We start from the raw sequence: 23,539 nt of genomic DNA, 5'->3' as shown, positions 1-23,539 counted from the left end.
TGAAAACTGTGAGAGAATTAATGAGCATCCCACCTGGTCAGACAAGAGTGGTCAAGTGTAGTTTGAGAGCAGGCCCACTCCCAGCAGGTCAGGGTGTCCTGTTCGAGCCCAGTCCCTACCCCCAGATGCTAGAGGGATTGGAGGTGCAAGAGTGCGTTGTCCATTTACAGCAAGGCAGCTGGTCCCGTATTAGCCTCCCAGTCACTAATACCAAAGCTTATGAGATCATACTGCCTCTGAGAACTGTTTTGGGACAAACTCAGAGGGTCCGAACTATTTACCCAGCTAACACAGTGGCAGTGGAAATAGAACAGTTGGAAACGACAAGACCTACTGTAGAAGCAACAGCTGCACCTCCAGCTAGCCAAATTGGGGAACAGGAAAACAGAACAAGAAGCAACAGTGAAGGTGTATGGGACCCCCCAGTTCACCTTGACCATCTGTCTCCGGCACAGCAGCTGAAGATCAGACAGCTATTAAGGGAGGAGAGTAATGCCTTTGCTCGTGATGAACAGGATGTTGGCAATATCCCCTCACTGCAGCTTAAGATCAGCCTCAGTGACCGAACACATACATCAGTGCCTAAGCCACTTCATAAAGAAGTAAAATAATATCTGGAAGACTTGCTGAATAGAGGGTGGATAAAGAAATCAAAATCCTCCTACTCCAGCCCCATCGTATGTGTGCGGAAAAAAGATGGCAGCCTCCGCTTGTGCTGTGACTATAGGGAGCTAAATATGAAGTCAATCCCTGACCGCCATCCCATACCACGCATACAAGATATGTTCAACACATTGAAAGGAAGCTCCTGGTTCTCGGTCTTAGACCAAGGGAAGGCTTATCACCAGGGCTTCCTGGAAGAGTCAAGTCACCCTCTCACTGCATTCATCACACCATGGGGATTGTATGAATGGGTAAGAATCCCTTTTGGGCTGTCATCTGCGCCGGCAGAGTTTCAGAGGTCGATGGAAGAATGCCTTGCAGGGCTGCGGGACGACATATGTCTGCCTTACTTGGATGACAACCTTGTTCATTCAAAAACATTTGAGGACCACTTAAATGATCTAAAGCAGGTCCTGCAGCGTTATCGGAGCCATGGAGTGAAATTAACACCCAGGAAATGTGAACTGTTCAAAAATCAGGTGAGATTCCTGGGGAGGTTGGTAACTCAAGATGGTCACACCATGGACCCTGCTGACATTGCGCCTGTCCAAGCCTTAAAACAAAGGAACCCCACCACCATTGGGGAAGTGAGGAAGCTGTTGGGATTCATCTCATACTATCGCAACTATATTCCTAACTTTTCGCGCATTGCAAAGCCACCCTATGACCTGCTCTCCTCAGAAAAGCCAGGGGAAGGGAGAGACAGGAAGTCAAAACACAACAAAAAGACAAAGAATCAAGGGGGTCAGCTACCATCCTCTCACCCAGTGGCACGGTCAGCTGAGCATCATCAGGTGGTCTGTCAGCTCGTCAACTTCCTCATTCAGCCCCCCGTTTTAGATTATCTCGACTTCGAGCAACCATTCATCTTACACTGTGATGCATCACAGGAGGGACTTGGAGCTGTGCTTTACTAAAGACAAAAGGGGAAGCTAGTGGTTATTGAATATGGATCTAGGACCCTTACTGCCCCAGAGAAGAACTACCACCTCCATTCAGGGAAGCTGGAATTTCTTGCCCTGAAGTGGGCCATATGTGAGAAGTTTAGAAATTATCTCTACTATTCACCACCCTTCATTGTCTACACTGACAATAACCCCCTCACATATGTGCTGACAATGGCAAAACTGAATGCAACCACACACAGATGGGTGGCTGAACTCGCTGACTTCCAGTTCTCCATCAAGTATCGACCTGGCAGAGCTAACAGGGATGCAGATGGTCTCTCACGAATGCCCTTGGATATGGAACACTACATACAAACTTGTACAGAAGCAGTGACACCTGAGGTCCTAAACAGCGTGACTCAGGCTCTGGCTGTTCAGCTGCAGGGAAGTGAACCCTGGCTCTGCCCGTTAAACATCTCAACTGTGGTAGCAGAGCAAAGTGAGGAAGTAGGGATGTCAGGTCTGGAAATCCCTAAGGCAAACTTAAGAGATGCACAAAAAGAGGATCCTGTGATAGGGGAAGTCCTGAAGAAGGTCATCTCTAATCGGTGGCCAAAAGGTAGAAAACAGGCATGCAACAAGGAGATCACTGCCCTGGCAAGGGAAAAACAGAAACTGCACCTTGATAAGGATGGTTTACTGTACAGGAAAACACTCAGCCGAACACAGCTACTCCTGCCTAAGAAGTTCCATTCGCTCGTTTATAAAGAACTACATGAAGACATGGGTCACTTGGGGTTGGAGAGAGTTTTGGCCCTCATTCAGGATTGCTTTTACTGGCCTCACATGCAGAAGGACGTGGAGCACTACATAACACAGGTGTGTAGCTGTCTAAAAAACAAACGTCCCCACAAGCCAACCAGAGCTCCACTGATCAATATCACTACAACGTACCCATTTGAGCTGGTCTCCATTGATTTTCTACATTTGGAGAAATGTAAGGGAGGGTATGAGTATATCCTCGTGGCCATGGACCACTTTACACGATTTGCTCAGGCTTATCCCTGCAGAGATAAAAGTGCCAAAACAGTGGCAGAAAAAATATTTGGAGACTTCGTGTTGAAGTTTGGTTTTCCCACACGGCTCCATCATGACCAGGGAAGAGAGCTCGAAAACAAACTCTACGCCAAGCTGGAAGGATACAGTGGAGTCAAGGGATCCAGAACCACACCATACCACCCCCAGGGAAATGATCAGGTAGAAAGGTTCAATAGGATACTTCTGGCCATGCTTTGGAACCTTCCAGAGGGAGCAAAAGCAGACTGGAAGGCATCCCTGACAAAGGTGGTCCATGCGTACAACTGTACGCGCAGCGAGGCTACTGGATATGCACCTTATTTCCTCTTGTTTGGGAGAAACCCCAGACTCCCCATTGATATGATTTTTGGTCTCACAGCTAATGACCAAAGCCCTTCTCATCAAGACTATGCTGGGAAGTGGAAGATTCGCATGAAGGACGCTTACAAACTGGCCTCAGCGACAGCCTGTAAGGAGAGCCGACGGGGGAAAGTGCTCTATGACAGAAAAACACACGGCGCAGAGCTGTACCCAGGGTGCAGAGTACTGGTCCGGAATTTTGGTGAGAAGCGAGGACCAGGGAAACTGAGATCCTTCTGGGAGGACCAGGTGTTTCAGGTGACACAAAGGAAACATAAGGATAGCCCAGTATATGAGATTGAGCCAGAAAATGGCAAGGGACGTGTCAGAGTCGTTCACAGGAACCTCCTGCTGCCGTGTGACTTCTTGGACAGACATGAGTGGCATGAGCAAGAGCACAGTTCGGAGGATGAAGATGAATGGAGAGCAATCAGAGGACTGTCAACTGAACAAGGGGAACGTGGTAGACAGTCCTGGTGGACAGAGTTCAATGCAGAGAGTGGAGCAGTCAGTAGGGAGGATCTCTGTGATGACAATGACATGGAACACCAGGAGGACTGCGAAGAAGAGAATCTGGGCGTGGACAATATAGAACACCAACGCGACGAGCATGATGAGGATACAGAGGCACAAGAGAACAATAAAGACACAGAGCAGATGCACCAGCTTGAGATGGAGTGCAGTGACCAAGAGGACACTGACCAGTCACCTGTCAGTGTGAAAAAGTATCCTTTCAGAATGAGAAAACAAAAGCTAATGTTTACTTACCACAAGTTAGGACAGCCGACATTAGCACTTGAATAAGTACCTCAGACAGTCATATGTTACATACTGCAGTAAAGCATTTATAACAGTTACATTTTCAGGTTTTCATTAATGCTTTATTAGAAGAATAGAAATGTTAATTCTGTTTTGTTAGCCATAAAGAAGAGTTAGTGTAATGACCCGTTATGAGAATGGCACCCTATGTTATGTAGCGAGGTTATGTCCAGGTGAGAGCATCTTACTCAGTAAAGATGCAGATACCCGTGATATGGATGGAAAAAGCAGTGGACTGTTATCGTGCACAATAACACCTGCTGCGACATATGACATGAAGGGGAGATACATGTCATGTGTTTCACTGTGGCTAGCAGTGATGCTGAACTCTGACACCTAAAGGGATGTAGCCTCCTACAAGCAATGTATAGTTGCCACATAGGGACTGATATTGGTAGAATGTCGGGACGCCATTAACTTTTTGAGGGGAGAGTGTAAGGACAAGAAAGACATTGTGAACAAAACAGGGCACCCCCCAATAATCTTTAGTTACAATATTATAGTTAGTTAAATGGTCTGATTGTTCAAATATGTATTTTCTTTGATTGTGGTAAAATAATGTGTGCCCCAGTCTCCAAAAATGACATAGTGCAGGAAGGGTAGTTATTCCCCCGTTACACCACAAGAGGGAGTATCTCCTAAAATGAGCAGCTCTAGCTGGAGTAAATAAGCCCAGCTACTAACCATAAGGCAGTGCGCCTATAAGAGTTGTGTGAGACTGCAAAAGTGTGTAACGTTGTGCTATGTCAATATATATATTTGCAGGTAAGCAGATACAAGATGGTAAATAACTTAAAATGCATCTACAGATGAGTCCACGGGGTTACAGAGAATGTGGGAAAGTTGGCTGTCGATCCCCACTATGTGTTATTAGTATATAAGTTATTGGTAGCGATGTGAATTAGCCGTGATGCTAACGATTAGCAGCCTGATCTGATTCATTAGTTTGTGCGGGAACCTCGTGGCGCTTTTGTGGATTTATACCTGTACCGGGCTGTGATCACAGCAGATATAGACTGGTGGATCACACTATCTTTTGTTTATGTTTATTTCATTGTTGCACTGTAAGAAATATTAGTGATTTGAGTTTAAAGACTAACCATAAGGCAGTACGCCTATAAGAGTTGTGTGAGACTGCAAAAGTGTGTAACATTGTGCTATGTCAATATATATATTTGCAGATACAGTAAAGGCGAACTTACAAAGCCACACTGGTTTCAATTCATTTTAATCCAAGTGTGCAACACAGGTCATCCTCTAATTGGAAGGTTGGTGGTTCAATCTCTGGCTGCTCTAGTCTCCAAGGAGTTGCAGTTTCAGTAGCTTACCCAAGTTGTTCAATTGACGTGTTAGATGAAGAGCAGAGGTATAGGAAAAATGTGTGTGATTAATGTTTGTATTATGAAGTGCTTTGATGGCTCAAGCAGAGTAGAAAAGCACTATGTAAGAGCCAGTCCTGAAGGTCCTTCAGTGGCCTACCCAATTTGTGGAGGTTGTTGATGATCAACAACTGTCAAATCAGCAGCCTTTCTTATGATTGTGGTTGGGTTACCATATGGGCCTGATTAATGGAGTGCTGCAGAAATGGATGTACAGTGGGATGCAAAAGTTTGGGCAACCTTATTAATAGTTATTATTTTCCTATATAAATCATTGGTTGTTACAATAAAAATGTCAGTTAAATATATCATATAGGAGACACACACAGTGATATTTCAGAAGTGAAATGAAGTTTATTGGATTCACAGAAAGTGTGCAGTAATTGTTTAAACAAAATCAGGCACGTGCATAAATTTGGGCACCACAAAAAAAGAAATGAAATCAATATTTAGTAGATCCGCCTTTTACAGAAATTACAGTGTCTAAACAGTTCCTGTAGGTTCCAATGAGAGTCTGGATTGTGGTTGAAGGTATTTTGGGCCATTCCTCTTTATAAAACATCTCTAGTTCATTCAGGTTTGATGGCTTCCGAGCATGGACAACTCTCTTTAACTTACACCACAGATTTTCAATAATATTCAGGTCTGGGGACTGACATGGCCATTCCAGAACGTTGTACTTGTTCCTCTGCATGAATGCCTTAGTGGATTTTGAGCAGTTTTTCGGGTCGTTGTCTTGTTAAAAGATCCAGGCGCAGCTTCAGCTTTGTCACTGATTCCTGGACATTGGTCTCCAGAATCTGCTGATACTGAGTGGAATCCATGTGTCCCTCAACTTTGACAAGATTCCCAGTCCCTGCACTGGCCTGAGCCACTGAGCTTACCAAGCCAATTTGAGTTCCAATAATTAGTTCTAAAGGTTTTGGAATCAATAAAATGACAACAGTGCCCAAATTTATGCACCTGCCTGATTTTGTTTAAACAATTATTGCACACTTTCTGTAAATCCAATAAACTTCATTTCACTTCTGAAATATCACTGTGTGTGTCTCCTATATGATATATTTAACTGGATATGGATAAAGTCATACCTTTCTGACAGGGGTTTTTGTGTCAAGCTGGGGTTAGCTGCATCTTCTGTGGCTCCTCTGCAGGGATCTATCCTTGGGCCATTACTCTTTTTGCTGTATTTAGTCCCTCTTGGTGCGATATTTCAGAAACATAAAGTATCTTTTCACTTGTATGCTGATAATTGTCAGTTTTATTTACCTTTTAGCCACCTGGTTACTTCTCCCTGTCAATCTTTACTTGACTGTCTCAGTGAAGTTAAAGTGTGGATGTCAAATAACTTTTTAAATTTTAATGATCATAAAACGGGAGCAATTTTATTTGGCCTGCATTGCTCTATTGTTTCTCCAGATGCTCATTTCGGTGTTTTGACCTCCTATCTGAAAAGTTCAATTGTAAATCTTGGTGTGAATTTTGATTCCGCACTTACCTTTGATGGTCATGTAAATGGGGTGGTAAAATTGGCTTTTTATCACCTCAGACACCTAGCGAAGATGCAGCCTTTCCTTTCCAAACGCAGTTTGGAAACTCTTAGGCTACGTTCACACTGCAGGCGAAAACGCATCAAATCCGATTTTTTTTGACCCTATGCGACCCATATCCGATCATGCTATGACAGTGTGAACAGCGCAAATCCGATATTTTCAAATCCGATCTGGGTCACTTTCGTATGTGGTACTGAATCCGATACATATCCAATGTTTTAGAAAGCGACTGCTGTTTGAATGATCATGTCGCATTAAATCCGTCTTTTACGTCACCGACACAAGACAGACGGCAATTATCAGCGCCAGAGAAGACATCGCGAACGCTTCCTGTCCATCCCGTGTAGATGTCAGTGAAACTGCTGGGAAGACAACATTGGAGAAACGTGAACATTTTATTTGTACTATATAATCTGCAGATTCTGACAGAAATCTGCAACTATCCTTTGAAGCACCGCTCCTCTAAAACAGCAATAAGGATCATTATTAGGTTATTTACATTATTATGTAAATAACAAAATAACTTAAAGCAAAAATTGGGAAACGTAAAGTCCGAAGTCTTTATATTAAGGTCCATCAGTCAAACAATACTGTTTGCTCTGGATCTAAACAGAGCGCGTTGTGTGTGAAGTCTTCTTTTGCGCATGCGGGCCGCTTTGAGCATTCACACTAGAGCGCGTTTGCTGTTGCATTTTATTTGTAGTGTGAACAAGCAGACAAAAAAATCGGATTTGATCAAAAAATCGGAATTGAGCATTAAGACCTGCAGTGTGAAGGTAGCCTTTTTCATGCCTTTATTACCTCACGTTTGGACTATTGCAGTTCCCTTTTAATTGGGGTTGGGTTGGGCACCCTGTCACGCTTGCAATTAGTGCAAAATGCGGCGTCACGTTTTTTAACTGGTAGAAGGAAATTTGACCGCATCACTCCGGTTCTGGCTTCACTAAATTGGCTTCCTATTGTTTTTAGGATCCGTTTTAAAGTCCTTTTATTGGTTTTTAAATCTTTAAATGGTCTGGCCCCTGTTTATTTATCCGATTTGTTGAAGCCTCATGTTCGTAGTCGCTTGCTCCGTTCAGCTGATCAATTGCTGTTGCCAGTCCCTAAGTCGCAGCTGAAACTCAGAGGAGATCGAGCTTTCTCAATTGCGGCTCCGAAGCTTTGGAACAACCTTCCCCTTCATATTAGACAAGTGTCTTCAGTGCAGGTCTTTAAGTCCAGATTGAAAACCTATTTTTATTCCCTGGCTTTTAACTCTGCGGGAAACTGACATCCCTCCTATTATTTTATACTATGTTTTGCTTTTCTTTGTTTTTGTGTTGTTCAGCACTTTGGTCTGCCTGGTGCGTTTTTAAAGTGCTATATAAATAAACGATGATGATGATAATGACGATGATGAAATAAATAATTAGCAAATGCTATGCATATTTACAAAGGCATACACTGTACACTCAGAGGAATGTAACCATAGTTATAAATGTGCAAAAGTATATGTCTTAGATTCTAGAAGCAAACCAAGTGACAAATGGGGAGACATTTTCTCTGGCTCAATGAACTCATCACAATCTTGAACATTTGACTGTAAGCAGACATATCATCAACATGTTTTCATTTATTTTGCAGTTTTCCAATAGGGCCATGCTTTAAAACTAAATGCACAAACTGATGTGTAGATGACCTCTTTTTAGTTTGAAAGATTCATGGTGAGTACTTCTCAAAGACTGACCTGCACAGGCCCATCCATTCAGTGTCCCCCTCATTCATGCTGGTTCCCATTTATGCTGCAGAAGACCACTAGAAGAAACTACTGTGAACTAAATAATTAAATTGAGCTTGCATTGCAATACTTTAACGTGACTTTAATACTTTAATATGGGTATTTAAATTTTTCATTACCATACTGCATGAATTAGTGTAAGTGTATCAGTAGAATTCAGCTGAGGGAGCACAGGGACTTTACTGGTGGGCCCTGTCAATAATGTTCCTACTGTACCACATTTTCTTCTTTAATTCAACTTTCCAATTAAATGCTAACCGGAGCACCCTGTGACTGGTGGAACCTGTAGCTTAGGAGGTAGCGCAGGGCTTCTTCTAATTGGAAGGTTGGTGGTTCAATCTTTGGCTGCTCTAATCTGCTAGTCTAGTCTAGTTTCAAGTCTTACCCAAGTTTTTTCACTGAAGTGTTAGCTGGAGAGTCCTTAGAAAAATGTGTGTCTACTGTCGTGGAATTTTGTAAAAAAAGAAAAAGTCTGCAACACGGAAAGAGCTGTGGTCAAGCTATTTATTACTGCGTGCAGGAGAGCCAACACACATCAAACATCACAGTACAATGTCCTTAACAACGTGTAATGAATGCACAGTTTGTTTTTATTTTGACTGGCTTTCTGCGCTGGAGGTACAGATCAGGTTATGCCATAGGTTAAAACACAGGGTCTCAGAAGTGTCTACACTTATGACATGAATAAATCTACGGTGTACATAATGTATATTGCACTTGTATTGTATATTAATCACTACTGTACTGGCTAAATAAAATCATTAACAACATGTGTGAACAACCTTTGAGTAAGAAGTCATCGCACTTCTGCTTCCTGTGTTCATAACTATGCATCACAAATATTTCAGAATACAAAAGTCAGAATGAAGGTCCTCTTCAGTACTTAAACACAGCCCATATTTGTACTTGGGGCACTGTAAAGATAAAAGAATGCACTAAAATGTTTATGATTTTTTATTGACTGGTTTGTCCTTGTTGGCAGCCTCTCAGCTGGTACAGATGGAGGCCCTGGGAATTCGATGATAGATTAGTATTGCAAATGTGCTTATGCCAAGAGATAATAACCATTTGAATTTATACCTAAAGTGATGCACGGGAAGGGTAGAATTTATAATTTAATGAGTGCCATATTTTAAGCACAAAGCAAATGTGCATCAGAGGGGTGTAGAGGAGATCAGTGGAGCTTAACGTCACAGTGCCATGAGGGCGGCTGTCTTTTTATCTGTTCTAGATCACTGTGCACTGTAAAAAATAAGATAAATAAATAAATAAAAATAAGGGGGCGCAACATAAAAAGAAAACATTTTAGTAACAAGTTGCACAACTTCTTAAAAAAGTGCTGGTCAAACATGGAGCTTCATGTTGTCATTTATTTGACACAATCTTCAAACAGTTAACTATGATAAGTGGAAAAAACGTTTTATAGTTTAAATGAAGTTTGCTCAAATTATCTCTTGTCTCAGTTCAAGCTGGTCCAACTTTTCTCCCAGCTGATATGTAAATTTGCACATTTCTATTTAAAAATGTTTTTATTACAAACAAATCTGCAGAAAGAAATAAAGAAGGGTATTTTAACCAGAGATAGGATTTTACAAGCTGATAGCAGTAAACATTTATGAATACTAGTTAACACTGTATATTAAATGATGGTGTTAGTACAACAAAAGGTCCATAAAGACTGAAGTGTGTCTCTATTCCTTTGCATATTCCATATTCCATATACAAAGGTAGCTGACACTTTACAGTAGACCAAACATCATAGCCAAAATGTGCTTAATAGTCAAATATGGATCCAAACATCTGGCGAGTCCGATTGATTTGTACACAGAGAACAGTGTGAGCTCTCAGCAGCTGACTTTAATAAGAAGGACAAACGTGCCAGAGGAATTACCAAAGGGATGTCCTGTTAACAGTCTGCTATCCCCGTGTTGGTGTTATTCTAACAATATCTTGATTAATACTGTTCTAAGACCATCATTGCAACTGATCAATAACATTTTGTGACATCATGTGATGCTTTGTGAGTCAGGGAAAGAGTGGAGCAATACTAAATGCTTAGTCTAAAACTCCAGGTCCTAGTCCCTGGGTTCCCAGATATTTGTAGCTGTCCTCGATGTCTGCAGTGTTGCCTCCTGGGAGTACATTCCCTCAGTTCTGACTGCTTTCCCTCTCTTATTTACCATCTCGTGACATGAACATTCAGAGGTCATTGCTGTATATTCTAGTAGTGTTGACATACTATCACTAGTTAGTCACACAACTATATATATCATATTCAGGTCAGACTTTGGGGAGTACCCCTCATGAATCTTTGAAACTAAAAAGAGGACATTCTTCTGTGTTTGCATGTAGTTTTTAAGCATGACCCCCCAAAGCATGAAAATTGCAAAGAAACTGGAAATGTGTTGGTGATATTGTGTGCGCACAGTCAACTGTTCTAGTGTATGATAAGTTCATTCTCTACTTATAAAATGTCTCATGTTCGTCCTGTTTGTCTCCTGCCTTCGCTCTGCAATTTAAGACCATTTTTTTGAGTACTGTGACTTCATTTCTCTGTGATGTAGTGTGCATATATGGTTGTAAATATTGAAAAGCAAGGTGACTTAAATGCCCCTTGAAAAAGTAGGTTGCTAGTACAGGTCTGCTGCTGACCCTGACTCTGGATCAGTCTAAAGCATTAGCATTATTTGCGTTATACCATTAGTATAAGGGCTAATTTACACTAAAGAGTCCTACTCTCAAAAACTGACATAGATGTAACTCTGTCTGTGAAGCTGAATTAAATAAACAAGTGCTATAAATGTCTTAAACATGTTTAGCGCCACCGTGTGCCAGCACAGAGTGCTTGAGTGCGTTGCAGCACCCAGCATATCTCCACTCTTGCCGGTCATTCCACCTTTGCTTTGGAGGACTCATCGGAGGCATCGGGGGAAGAGAGACGGTTTCCTTGTACTGCTTCGTCGGCTTCATCTTCATCTTTTATAGCTATGCCCCGCAATACATTTTTATACCAGGTGATCTCTTCGAGCTTTTACAGCTCTTTCGAGATGATTATGATCAAAATTGGAAGAGATCAGCTCATGTATGGTATTTTAATTTATCTTCCACCTCCTGGGTCTGCTCAATCTTTTCTGTCAGTATTTCAAGACTTTTTAACTCCCACTATTAGGTTTGGCATGGTCATCACTGTTAGGGACTTATATTCACGCAGAGGACCCATCAAATAGTATCACTAAGGAATTCCTGAGCATTACAGACTCTTTTAACTTTGTTCAACATGTATCAGGGCCTACTCATATTGCTGAGCATACTTCGGACTTGGTCTTCACTTATGGTGTTTCCCTTGACCATTTGAACATAAATGAAGTTGTCTGTGAAGGTTCTCAGTCATCCAGGTCCTCGTAGTTTAAGGAGCTTGGAAAGAAAAGCGTCTGGACTTCTCTGAAGAAACTTCTCGGATGAGAGGTGAAAACGTCTTCAAGCAACTCAAAGAAGTCCAGACGCTTTTCTTTCCAAGCTCCTTAGACAATAAATGAAGTTGTTTTCAGTGACGATAAGTCAGTCTCTTTTAATGTATCTTGCAATAATTCAGAGATGCTTGGCTTATATAATAAGTCAGTGAAAGAGGCTAAATACTCTTATTTCAATAATCTCATAAACTGTCATAAGAATAATCCAAGGGTATTATTTGAGATTATCAACAGTATTGTTTGTTCTCCAACTCAGCTGTCTGATGATGATTGCAATACATTTCTCAATCACTTTGTAAATAAGTTGATGGACTTGAGATCAAAAATCTCCTCAAATGGCTCCCCTCATGAAAATGGTCCTTGGTGCCCTGGATCATTTACTTCTTTTTCTCCAATTACAATGAATGGTTTAACTACAGCAATAGGTCAAATGAAATCCTTGTCATAATATCCTTAGATATATTACCTCCTGTCCTGTCTGGGACTCACCAGCAATGGTCCCACATTGCTGTCTGTCATTAACAGTGACTCATTAATACTGAGGCAGGGTTGTGTTCCATCATATTTTAAACACACCAAGGTAACTGTGAAGTAACAGATTCTGAAGAAACAGAATCTTGATGCAAGTTCTACTGGTAATTATTTGCCTATTTCAAAATTGCCATGTAGAAGCAAATTATTAGAAATTATTAGAAAGCAATTGTAGAAAATTAGGTCTTGGGCAGCACCATGGCTCGGTGATTAGCACTGTTGCCTCACAGCAAGAAGATCCTAAATTCAATTCCACCACTTGGCCGGAGTTCAGGTGATGAAGCTTAAAAGACATATACTGCTGATTGTCATCGGCATAGAAATGATAAGAAATGTTATTAAAAGATTGAATAATGCCAACTAGGGAAAGCATGTAGAAAGAAAATAATAATGGCTCTAAAACTAAACTCGAACCTGCAGGTCAGGGAGGTGAACTTGTTTGCTCTAACAGTGAAGGTCCTATCAGATAAGTAGAAACCCAGCCTAAGGAAAAACCAAAATAAACAAGTGAAAACTTTAAGCGTATTAAGTAGGATTTTATGGTCAATGGTATCAAAGGCTGCACTGAGATCAAGCAAAATTATTACAGAATAATTCCCTGCATCAGAAAAACAGACAACCATTAAAAGACAACCATTCACACCTATGGGCAATTTAGAATTACCTATTTACATAACCCCAAACCATGCAAACTCCACACAGATGTGAAATTTAAAATTGAGGTCAGAGGTGAAATGTGACATGATACTTAGATGCAAACTAGAACGTGATATTTTGAATTCCCATATTCCTGTGTCATTTCCTGAATGTTGCTAATACAAAGGTAGCAGGATTTTAAGCATAGTTTTAAAGATAAAAGACATTTTATTAAAGATTTAACTTATTTGACCTTTAGAAGTAATGTGATATTTAGAATCCTTCTATATTCCCTATATGCCTATATGTTGTCAATAACAACTATAACCAGAAACACAGAAGGGAAAAGGTTTACTTAACATGAATTCAGGTGTTAATTCATTATTTGTCTTCAAAGATTTTAAGAACATGGTATTGCTTGCTGTCTAGATAAAAGCAGTTATAAAAAGGTTAAGCCAACAATATAAAATGTATTCATTCAGTATTAATCCAACTGGTCTGTTTGCAGTGCAGTAACTCATGCAGAGTTCCAGTCAGCTTGAAGCAGCACATTTTTACTTTCCCCCCAGTAAGCTCATGCATCCTGAGCACCTTTTAAAGATTCCAGAGGGCACAAAGTGGAATTCTAGGAGAGATTTTAAAAAAAAATGCACAAAAGCTTTTATTTAAGCTGGTATTTATGATTAGCTTGTAGGCACTTGTGGTAAAATAGTTTCACAAGTTATTAAGTGTTTATCTAATGTTAATACAATTTATTATATAAGCTGCTCATCAGTTTAGTTGTCTAAGTTACCCCACCCTTGGCTTGCAGGTCAGTGAGCAGCAGTCAATAAACAGAGGCAGCCTCTGAAGCTATGTGCTTTTTATTTTATTTTGTCTGTTGATCTTCAGCATGATGATTGGTCTGCACTTTGTCACACCCCAAATGGTAATAAATCAAATACAGTGGAGTAGGGGAAAAAAGCCAAAAATAAACTTCATAGGCATGTGGAGAGTACTTCTTTTATTTTAAATATGTCTTCATTGGTTTAGCCTGCATACAGTAATGCATCAGCACAAAACTACACAGTACATAGGTGGACTGCTGTCACACCAGTTGCAGCTTGGCCAATATGCAACATCAACAGTCAATATCAGACAGCCAGGCCAGCAAATCCCTTCATTTAAACTCCATTTAAAACTACTACTTTTTTTTTAGATACAAAAACCACAAGGACACCTGTGTGTCAGCAACTTTTTTTATGACAACACAGACTTCAGTTAGGCAGTGTGGTACTTTACAGTGGCAAAAAAATAAAATATAACTAAAAAAAGAAGAGAATTTATCGTCACAGGTTGAACATCAGCCATGTTGATTCTAGAGATAGAAAGTGAGCATCTGAAAAAATACACAATTGTAATTGTTCCACAAAATAAATCAGGGAGGTTAAAATTTGACTGACACCCTCCCCTTGATTTCAAGCATTTTCATCCTATTTTTATAAGACAAAAATAACCAAACTTCCAATTGACACGTGTTCCCACAAATCTCGTTGTTGCACCGTTCGACCTGTGTATGGCTTTAAATGGGGTTTAAAGACTTGGCAAGATGAGAAGGCAGTAATAATAAAATCAGATGCAAAGCTTTCAGCATGTACGCACTAAGTTTCCATCAGGCCTACAACATGCAGATAAGGTAAAGTAGTAACCGTGTATCTGGTGAGAAGATTTAGGCACACATGAGAGCTATCTACAACTGTTACTTGTTCTCTTTTGTGCCAGCTTAAATTTGCAACTTCAATGAAAAAGTAAACACAGCGGTGTTTTACAGAAACTACGTTCCTGTGTCGCACCATTAAGGCCTTCCCTGACTTTCACAACAAGTAGCCATTAAATTTAACCTTATGCCTATTTAACCCAATTTGAAGCTGGGCAGGGATATAAATGTGTGCTTTTAATATGTTTTTGTACTTTTTTTTTTACTTTTTTTTTTTGGAATACAACAAGCTGTCAAACATATAACATCAGTATGGGTTTGACTTATAAAGATGAATGTTTCAGCTAGTGGTTCATTGGTTATGTACTTTTCAGCGTAACCATGCACAACATTTCTAAAACATAAAGAAAAGCAATTCAATTAGCATTTTAAGATTAAGAACGTGGAGGTTTTTAAGGCTATGACCCATGGTTTTTCTAGGAGGAAGAATAAGATGGAAAAACAGAATCAACTCAGTCACAGAGACAAAATAACACAAACTGTCATAGTTTGATGAAATAAGTAGTGGAATATTGACTTGAGCCTCAAGTGCAGACTCTCCTAGCTTCTCTCCTGGTCGCCCGTGTAGGAAGTCCCCTGTGATGACAACATGAAGGAGAACATCTTGTTTAAAAACATTTTAGGATGTACAGATGGAGATACCTCTGACACTTTAGTTTGGAATGAGATTTAAGAGTCATCTTACCAAGCTTAAGTGTTTAACAGCAGTATATACACTCAGGGCACTTCATGGAATAAGATAACCCCCCACAACAACCAGACAATCGCCTATGGACAAGTATTTGGCAACTGGGAAGGAAACACTCCCTTTAAACAGGATGAAACTTCCTGCCACGACCAATTCAGGGGTAAGGGTAAAAACAAGGAGTGTAGGAAGTCAATTAAGCATAAATGCTAAATGGATGCTGTGAAACATATTTGAATAGGTGCACTTCTGGGGTCCAAACTAGATTTGACTGAGATGGTAACTTGGAATATAGGATATACTTAAAAACATGTATCAACTTCTAGGTTACAGAATTAAAGGCCAAAAACTTCATTTCCTCTAATGGCCAGTTTACACTGGCTACAAAGAGAGCTTTAGCTGTAACATTACAACCTGGTAACAACCTGGAGAAATGGTTTTGTTCTTTATAGCTAATTTCCACATTAATAACACTTAAAGTTAGGGGAGTGGCCCACATCCACTAAGCTGATTCACTGTCATTGAATTCTATTTTTTAGTATTAATTACACTAATTATGGGGTATCTATGTCTTCGTGTTATACCTGTAGAGTTTTAGGAGCTTGTAAACCAAGCTTTTGAATGTCAGCTAAAAACTACAGCTAGAAAAAAAACACACCCACTGAAGTAGAAGAAAACAATGCTAACACTGAGGCTTTAAAAAAAACAGAGCCCAGAAAGAAAGTGAGAATGTAGCCATAACTAGCTACATTATAACTATAGCTACATTAGCTCAGTTTTCGACCCAGATTTAGCCAGTTCATATTCATGTGTGAATATGTTAGTTCTGTAACATAATGAAATGCTATAATAATAGGTAGTGAGTGAATTCAATACATGTTGCAGCTACAGTATGTCATGTAATGTGAAATAATAAACTAGCTACTGAAGAAGCTAGCCAACTGTTATGCTATAGTACTGTGTTAAAGTAGGCTAGTTTTGTCCTGTCAGGACAAAAAGAAAAAAAATTAAAACGACAAAGGTGCAACAACAACAGCTCATCTGTGGTGAGAGGAAAGCTCTAGGACAACCTGAACTTGTGAGTGTGTTACTAGTTATTTTCTCACTTTCTTACTTACACAACATTAAAAAAATAATAAAGGCAGCGGGTTTGTTTCACTCCAAACCCAGCAGCTCTACATCAAAGATGAGGGTGGCATTAGGTGGGATGATGCCCGGATGGCCTTTGTTTCCGTAAGCGTAGTCAGGCGAACAGGTCAGCTTGGCCCTCTGACCAACACTCATCTAGATGCAGGAGGATGAAGAGGAGGAGACAGAAACAGGACAAAGGCAATGGATTGTTATTGAGCACTTGTTCTGCTAGAAAATACAGTTAATTGGATCATAATGTAGTCTCTGCAGTGGAAGTTAGATAATAAGCCACAGGAGGCAGTAAAAATATCTTGTTTACTAATGATGCTTCAGTTTTCCTCAATCTTATCCACAGTGCATCTACTCTGACTGCTTTACTGCACAATAGCAAATCAATCTAAATGCCCTGTGGGTATATTAAAGATCACACTGAGCACACAGAGAACTTGAAGTTGCTACCATTAAAAATACAGGATGTCCACACAGGCAGCACCAGCCACCTCATCTAAATGCTGTACGGCTGAGCGGGTGAGATATGGAGCTGTGTCCTTGCTGTGTTGGTGCACAGAGGAACAGAGTTAATGGAGAGCTTGGTAAGTGAAAACTCGATAATGGAACCATGTCAATAAATTTATGTGTTACAGAAGCAAAATACATCTTCTTTGAAACCATCCCAGTTACATTTGCCTCTAAATCATGACTGCTGAAACTGTCGAGCTTTATGACTTTTTCCCCAGAATCTGATCCAGTGGCTTACAATACACTGCAGAATGTCCTCTGAGGACATCTGAATAAATTCACACAGCTTATAGACCAGCTTTAGATTCATTGCTTGATCATTATTTTATATGTGCTGTATTGGGGTTTCCGTATGGGGTACTAGATACAAATGTAAGACTTTTTAAGACGCATAATAAAATGTTTATTTCCTTTCTGCAATCAAGTCAGTCCAATGTAAAACCAGTGGGAACAATAAGCTCAGCACTTATTTACAAAGCACATGAGCGGGTACATTGATATCACTGACATCACCACCTCATTTTAACCAGCTGAATTTCATAACTGATAGTAATACAACTAACTAGTTACATGACCTGGAACCAGACAAGTAGCAGAAACACAGCTTTATGGCATTTGCTTCAGGTATAATGATGCTGTTTATAAACAGGTAACAATGAACACGTCTGAACAAGCAAACTCTGAAGGGCACGATTTTTGGTCCTGGAGCCTTTCTAAAGTCAGTTTTTTAGGCTGTTTTTAGTCTGGGTCGTTTTGGCTAATCGTGAATGAATCTGTTGGACTGCAAGTCTGCAAATAGCCTACGCAGAAGTCAAAAGACATTTTGCAAAATGCAATCTCAGTTTTCTTTTTTTGCCCATTAAGAATTTTACTTCGCACTACCTCTTTTCATATATCTGCTTTCATGGTGAGACTGTTTTTTTCTTTTGTTTTTGTGTCCAGCCCATGTGCCGCTTAGCAGACAGTTAATCAGAGTCCCTGAACTGTTGATTGAATTTCTAGTTTGTTTGTTTTTTAGTGTTCAGACTAATTAGCAACAGCATGTCTGCTAACCAAACTAGCTAGCATATGGTGATAACTTAGCACTCCATCCTCGCCTGTAAATATGGTCACTTCTCGTGGCTCAAGAGTTGGCAGTTTGTCTTGTAATCGGAAGGTTGCCGGTTCGAGCCCTGGCTTGGACAGTCTTGGTTGTTGTGTCCTTGGACAAGACACTTCGCCTACTGGTGATGGCCAGAGGGGCCAATGGTGCGATATGGCAGCCTCGCTTCTGTCAGTCTGCCCCAGGGCAGCTGTGGCTACAACTGTAGCTTGCCTCCACCAGTGTGTGAGAGTGAATGAATAGTGGAATTGTAAAGCGCTCTGAGGGTCTCGTAAAGCGCTATATAAATGCAATCCATTATTATTATTACTTCCGGCTCCAAAAGAACTACAAAACACACAAGAACACGTCAGCTTTGTTATTTCCATCTTCTCAGCAGAGTCGATGGTTGTTAACCTGACTGAAAATAGGCTGAATAAGCATAGATGTATCCATGTTTTATTGAATCATCATCAACTTCAGTGAATGTTGTAGTTAAACTCCACCATCTTGGACTGCAGCTGGTGAAGTAAGCTTTCTTCTCTTGTACAGCTTAGAACTGCAGCACATGAGCCAGTTTGGTGGCCTTCCAGCTTGCAGAAGATCTCCATTGCTTAGTGAGGAGTACGAACACCAGCAGCAGTCCAAGATAGTGGAGTTGGAATCTTTCCAACCACAGGACTAGATCCTTCCTACAAAGCAGCAGATGGATATTGAAGAGCGCCACACCAGTAACCTACCCAGTGACTCAGCTAGTAGGGAAAATACAAAATGGTTAGCAGCAAATTAACTTCCCAAATAAAAGTGAGAGGATTATGGCCTAGTAAACTGAAGGTGGGTATCACTGGAGGGATGAATATATAAAACTAAAATGTGCTAACCCACCATGTAAAGTCTATGATGGAAAAATGTAACGCTACTAATAACCTTTTTACCTTTTCCCAAAGTTCTCCAGCCTACCTGCACTACGCCCTCTTCCCAGCCTCGGATCACTTCCTGCTTGCCAATCTTGAACCGGAAAGGCTTATCTCTGTCACGAGAAGAGTCAAACTTCCGTCCGTCTGTGAGAGAGCCTGCAAACAAGGAAATGGTAAGATGGAAGTACAGTGTGTGAGAGAAACAGAAACAGCTGCTGGTGCACGCCCTCATCCTGCTGTTGAAAAAGCCAGCCATTACCCCTGAACATGAACAATTACAGGACTAATCACTCACAGAATGTTCAGGCCGGCTAATATCTAACGTGTACAAGTTGTTTCATAAAACCACTGCAAACAGTGATGTCTTCCAAGCTTCTCTAGCATCCATCATCTCTGCTGTGTTTATACAGAGCGCACAAATAAAGGGATTCTCAGCATCTCAGAAATAGATGCTGAGAATCCCACCATGCAGCTGTCTGCATGGTGGGTTTGAATGTGAGTCAGGAAAAAGCAGGCATGGGTGCACAGAATAGCAGCCCTCCAATACCATTTCCGCCGTCGTTATTACTGTTATTACCACCACCGTGGAAGGGTGTGTGTCTGTGTGTGTGGTTGCTTGATGCAACATCACACATATCGATACGCAGTTCAGGAGGCGAGGTGGCAAGATGCAGCCTGTAATCCCAGCGGCACGGCGGGGTGTCCTGTCCTCTTCTGGAAATCTAGATATCAGATTATGTGGACAAGCTAAAGGTCCCATTCGATCTGAGCACTGCAGTGCAAAGAACCCAATAATGACTTTCTCACACGCTGATCATTTCCTGGATGCAGAGCTGCTCCGAGACCCCAGACAGACCAAGTTTTGATCTTCATACAGATGTCTGCATCAAAAAAAGACTCGCTTGTGTAACGGAATATCCTGTTTCATGTCAAGATAACTTTGTAGGCTTGCAGGAAGGGAGACGGCTCAGAGAGGAAATCCTGCAGATTGTGGGTTATTAAAAAGGAGAGAATGCAGTCTCAAGTCTAAAAACAAGTTTTAAAAAATATGCTTTGCCTTGCAAAGCCCAAATGAGCTCTGACTTCATGTTACATAATCTCGAAGCAAAGAGGCTTGTGTTACAGGGTGAGTTATGTCTGTCTCACCAGGCAACACGCTTTGCCAAACTAAAAACAGGTGCAGACAAATATGTAGTCTAGTATGCTGGGAACTGCACGACATGATCTACATGTTACTCTCTTTTAATACACTGCAAAGCATGCTAATGATATCTGTCAGTCTGTCCACTGCTTTTACGTCTCAACAGCAACACGAGGAAGGATTTCCATGAAGTAGTGTGCAATTTCCACAAGAAAACTCTCAATGACTTTGCTGATCCACAAACTTCATGCTCCACTATGAGTGGCTTGTAATAAATTAGCTTTTTATATAGCACTATCTGAGGAGAATTTTAATTTATGCAAAACTTTGGCAATAGAAAAAGCCACAAATTTGATTGCACAAATTCTGCTAGCATGCAAACCCGCCACACAACCGACTGCTGAACCTCAACATACGGTTTTAGCATTGCATTGCTAGCGTTGCAGAGCTCAGATGGGAGAGGAGTCCAGAGGGTAGGGCTGCCACATTGAAAGCTCAGCGGTACGGAGGTTAGAGCGAGGGACAGACCCATGGCTGAAGATCGTAGGATCTGAGACAGTGTGCACGGGTGAAGGAGGTCAGACAGATACTGAGGGCCAGGGTATGGAGGGATTTGGAAGTGAGAAGGATCTAGTAAGTGATGTGTGACTTGACCGGCAACTAGAGATTAATGAGGGTTGGGGGGTATATGTTGCCAAAACTTAGTCTGTTTAAATGAGAGCCAGTATAAAAGATGGACACAGTCACTCACTGGATAGTTAGTCACTTTTCTCTATCACTAGTGTTTTGAAACCAGATGTGACGAGTGAGGGCTGGATCTGACTGTGAAACCCCGTGCTTATTAGTTAATAACTCTATACTCATAGGTTATAGGCTTGTTAATATTAATAGGTCAAGTATACGTCATTAGTCAATTAAACGGTGCTACCAATTTGCTAATGTCGACAATTTGTCATGGACGAGTGTTCACATTTTGGATAATCCTTCTTTATCCACTATTGTGTTTGCCAATCAGTTATGCTATCAATAATAATAATCGATTGCATTTATATAGCGCTTTTCGGGCCCTCAAAGCGCTTTACAATTCCACTATTCATTCACTCTCATATTCACACACTGGTGGAGGCAGCTACAGTTGTAGCCACAGCTGCAACTGGGGCAGACTGACAGAAGCGAGGCTGCCATATCGCGCCATCGGCCCCTCTGGCCAACACCAGTAGGTGGTAGGTGAAGTGTCTTGCCCAAGGACACAATGGCTGAAACCTTCCAGTTACAAGACAAACTGCTAACTCTTGAGCCACGATCGCCCCAGTCACTACTTTAGTCTTTTTTTAACACAGTATGATGTTCAATTTCAACCCAACTCCTCCTCCCTGAGCCTGGTTCTGCTGGAGGTTTTTTCCTGTTAAAAGGGAGTTTTTCCTTCCCACTGTCGCCAAGTGCTTGCTCATAAGGGGTTGTTCTATTGTTGGGTTTTGCTCTAATATTAAAGGATCATTATCTTTCAACATAAAGTACCTTGGGGCACCTGCTGTTGCGATTTGGCACTATATAATTAAAACTTAAATGAATTGAACCTTTTCAGTCTTCATCTGCACCCTGTGGCTTTGGATTATTAGTTAGACAACAAAACATTTTATGCTGCCATCCAAGTTGACTCCAGTGAACTGTAATAAGCTTCTTCATTTCTGAGCATTTTTTCTTAAAAAAACAAAAAACAAAAGACAACTGAGATATTAATTAACACAGAAAATAAGTCTTAGCCGCAGACTGTGCTGTACATCAGTCCTACAGCTCTATCCTGGTGGCACAAAGGAGGGGTTAAAAATAAAAGATGTGACTAATATTGCTAACTCTTGTTCAGAGTGACGAAGTGACCAACATTCAGTGTTGTTCACATAACGTGCAATTCTCCAGAAAATAGAGGATTGAGCCTGCTATTATTACAGTCAGCCAGACGGTTATAATCCGCTCAGCTAAACGCCACCAACCCCCAACCCCCCAACGACCCCAGAGAAACTCCAACAAAGACAGAAAAGCGCTGGAAATCAGACGGGATTTAAAACCGTGCTGTCTGGGCTCCTCTGGTCTGTCTGTCTGGTCCTCTGAGTGAACCCTGCGGCGGAATCAGTCTGCGTCCCCCCTCCACCTCCTCTTTTGTTAATTATCCAGACAAGACAAATGACCACATTCATCCAGTGATCTTCATGAGGCTGTAATGGAGCGGTCGGCCCCAGACTGAGGCGCGCATTATTTTACGCAGTGGTGAATCCAGAGCACCGTCCCCGGGACACACCACCACCGCCACCGCCACCAACTCCACCTACTGTTGCTGATGCTGCTTTGCACGTTTTCACCTACCCAACACACCGAATGTGCGGGGAGTAGAAACGCGACGAAGGGGTTAAATTTCCACGCAGCTCGGTCGGTGACTGACAGTAATACCTCTTTGCCCTACTGAGAAATCACTGCCTGGAAAGGTCTGAGGCACAAAATATGTCTGCTGTGCACACTTTGTCCGGCTGCACGTTGCTCTCAATCCAACCCTTACAGCGTCCCTGCGAGGATTCTCATCATCTCCTGCGATACTTTCAGGATTATCACGCTGAGCTATTTTTCAGAACGGGTGTAGGACACAGTTGCCCACAGCCGTCACTCCACTCGGACGGCCTTCCTGTGAACCCGCCGGTGTGCCTAACGTGTACAGTGTGTCCGTGCACGCACAGTTTAAGTTTGTCACGTCAAACTCACCGACATAATGCACCACACACGTCTGTCCTTTTTTGGGGAAAGTCCGTCCTGTGAAGAAGCCAAAAGAGAGCTCAACATAACATGCTCATGACGCAATTAAGGCGCTGTTTCTATGGCTGCACGCAAGCACGTTAAAGTGTACAGCAGGCTTTACCGTCACCGGGGGTGATGGTCTCGATTTCGACTCCCATTTCAGCGCTGTGCGTCCTGGAGCTGCTGCTGCTGCTGTCCCTGAACACGGCAACACTCCTCCCGCAGTCCGTCTGTCTGCGCGCTCCTCCGGCGGATGTTCCACATCTCTCTCTCTCTCTCTCTCTCTTTCTCTCTCTCTCACACACACACACACTAGCGTCAATGGCTCACATCAACACTTCCGCCCACGACCATCAAAGTAAAACCCAATCTA

General features: G+C 41.5%; 1 protein-coding gene across 1 annotated transcript; it reads right to left on the bottom strand.

The window, feature by feature from the left end:
• Window positions 1–14,140: 14,140 nt before the first annotated feature.
• Window positions 14,141–23,446, bottom strand: fkbp1ab (FKBP prolyl isomerase 1Ab). The gene is made up of 5 exons (XM_035913507.2): window positions 23,288–23,446; window positions 23,134–23,181; window positions 19,285–19,397; window positions 16,712–16,877; window positions 14,141–15,484 (listed from the first exon to the last, which is right to left on the bottom strand). The coding sequence occupies exons 1-4, from the start codon at window positions 23,322–23,324 to the stop codon at window positions 16,749–16,751; spliced, it is 327 nt and encodes a 108-aa protein (XP_035769400.1). The 5' UTR covers window positions 23,325–23,446; the 3' UTR covers window positions 14,141–15,484; window positions 16,712–16,748.
• Window positions 23,447–23,539: the final 93 nt, after the last annotated feature.

This window comes from Neolamprologus brichardi, chromosome 20 (genome assembly GCF_056152115.1).
Source record: "Neolamprologus brichardi isolate AB-2024 chromosome 20, ASM5615211v1, whole genome shotgun sequence".
Classification (NCBI taxonomy): Eukaryota; Metazoa; Chordata; class Actinopteri; order Cichliformes; family Cichlidae; genus Neolamprologus; species Neolamprologus brichardi.
This window is presented reverse-complemented; position numbering and strand designations above follow the sequence as displayed.

What these genes read in the sequence shown, in the direction of transcription:
- fkbp1ab (XM_035913507.2), bottom strand. Translation starts at nt 23,324, where the DNA reads ATGGGAGTCGAAATCGAGACCATCACCCCCGGTGACG. An exon ending in GTGTGTGGTGCATTATGTCG is followed by an intron (nt 19,398 to 23,133) that starts GTGAGTTTGACG and finishes CCTTGTTTGCAG; the next exon opens with GCTCTCTCACAGACGGACGG. An exon ending in GGGAAGAGGGCGTAGTGCAG is followed by an intron (nt 16,878 to 19,284) that starts GTAGGCTGGAGA and finishes TCCTGCATCTAG; the next exon opens with ATGAGTGTTGGTCAGAGGGC.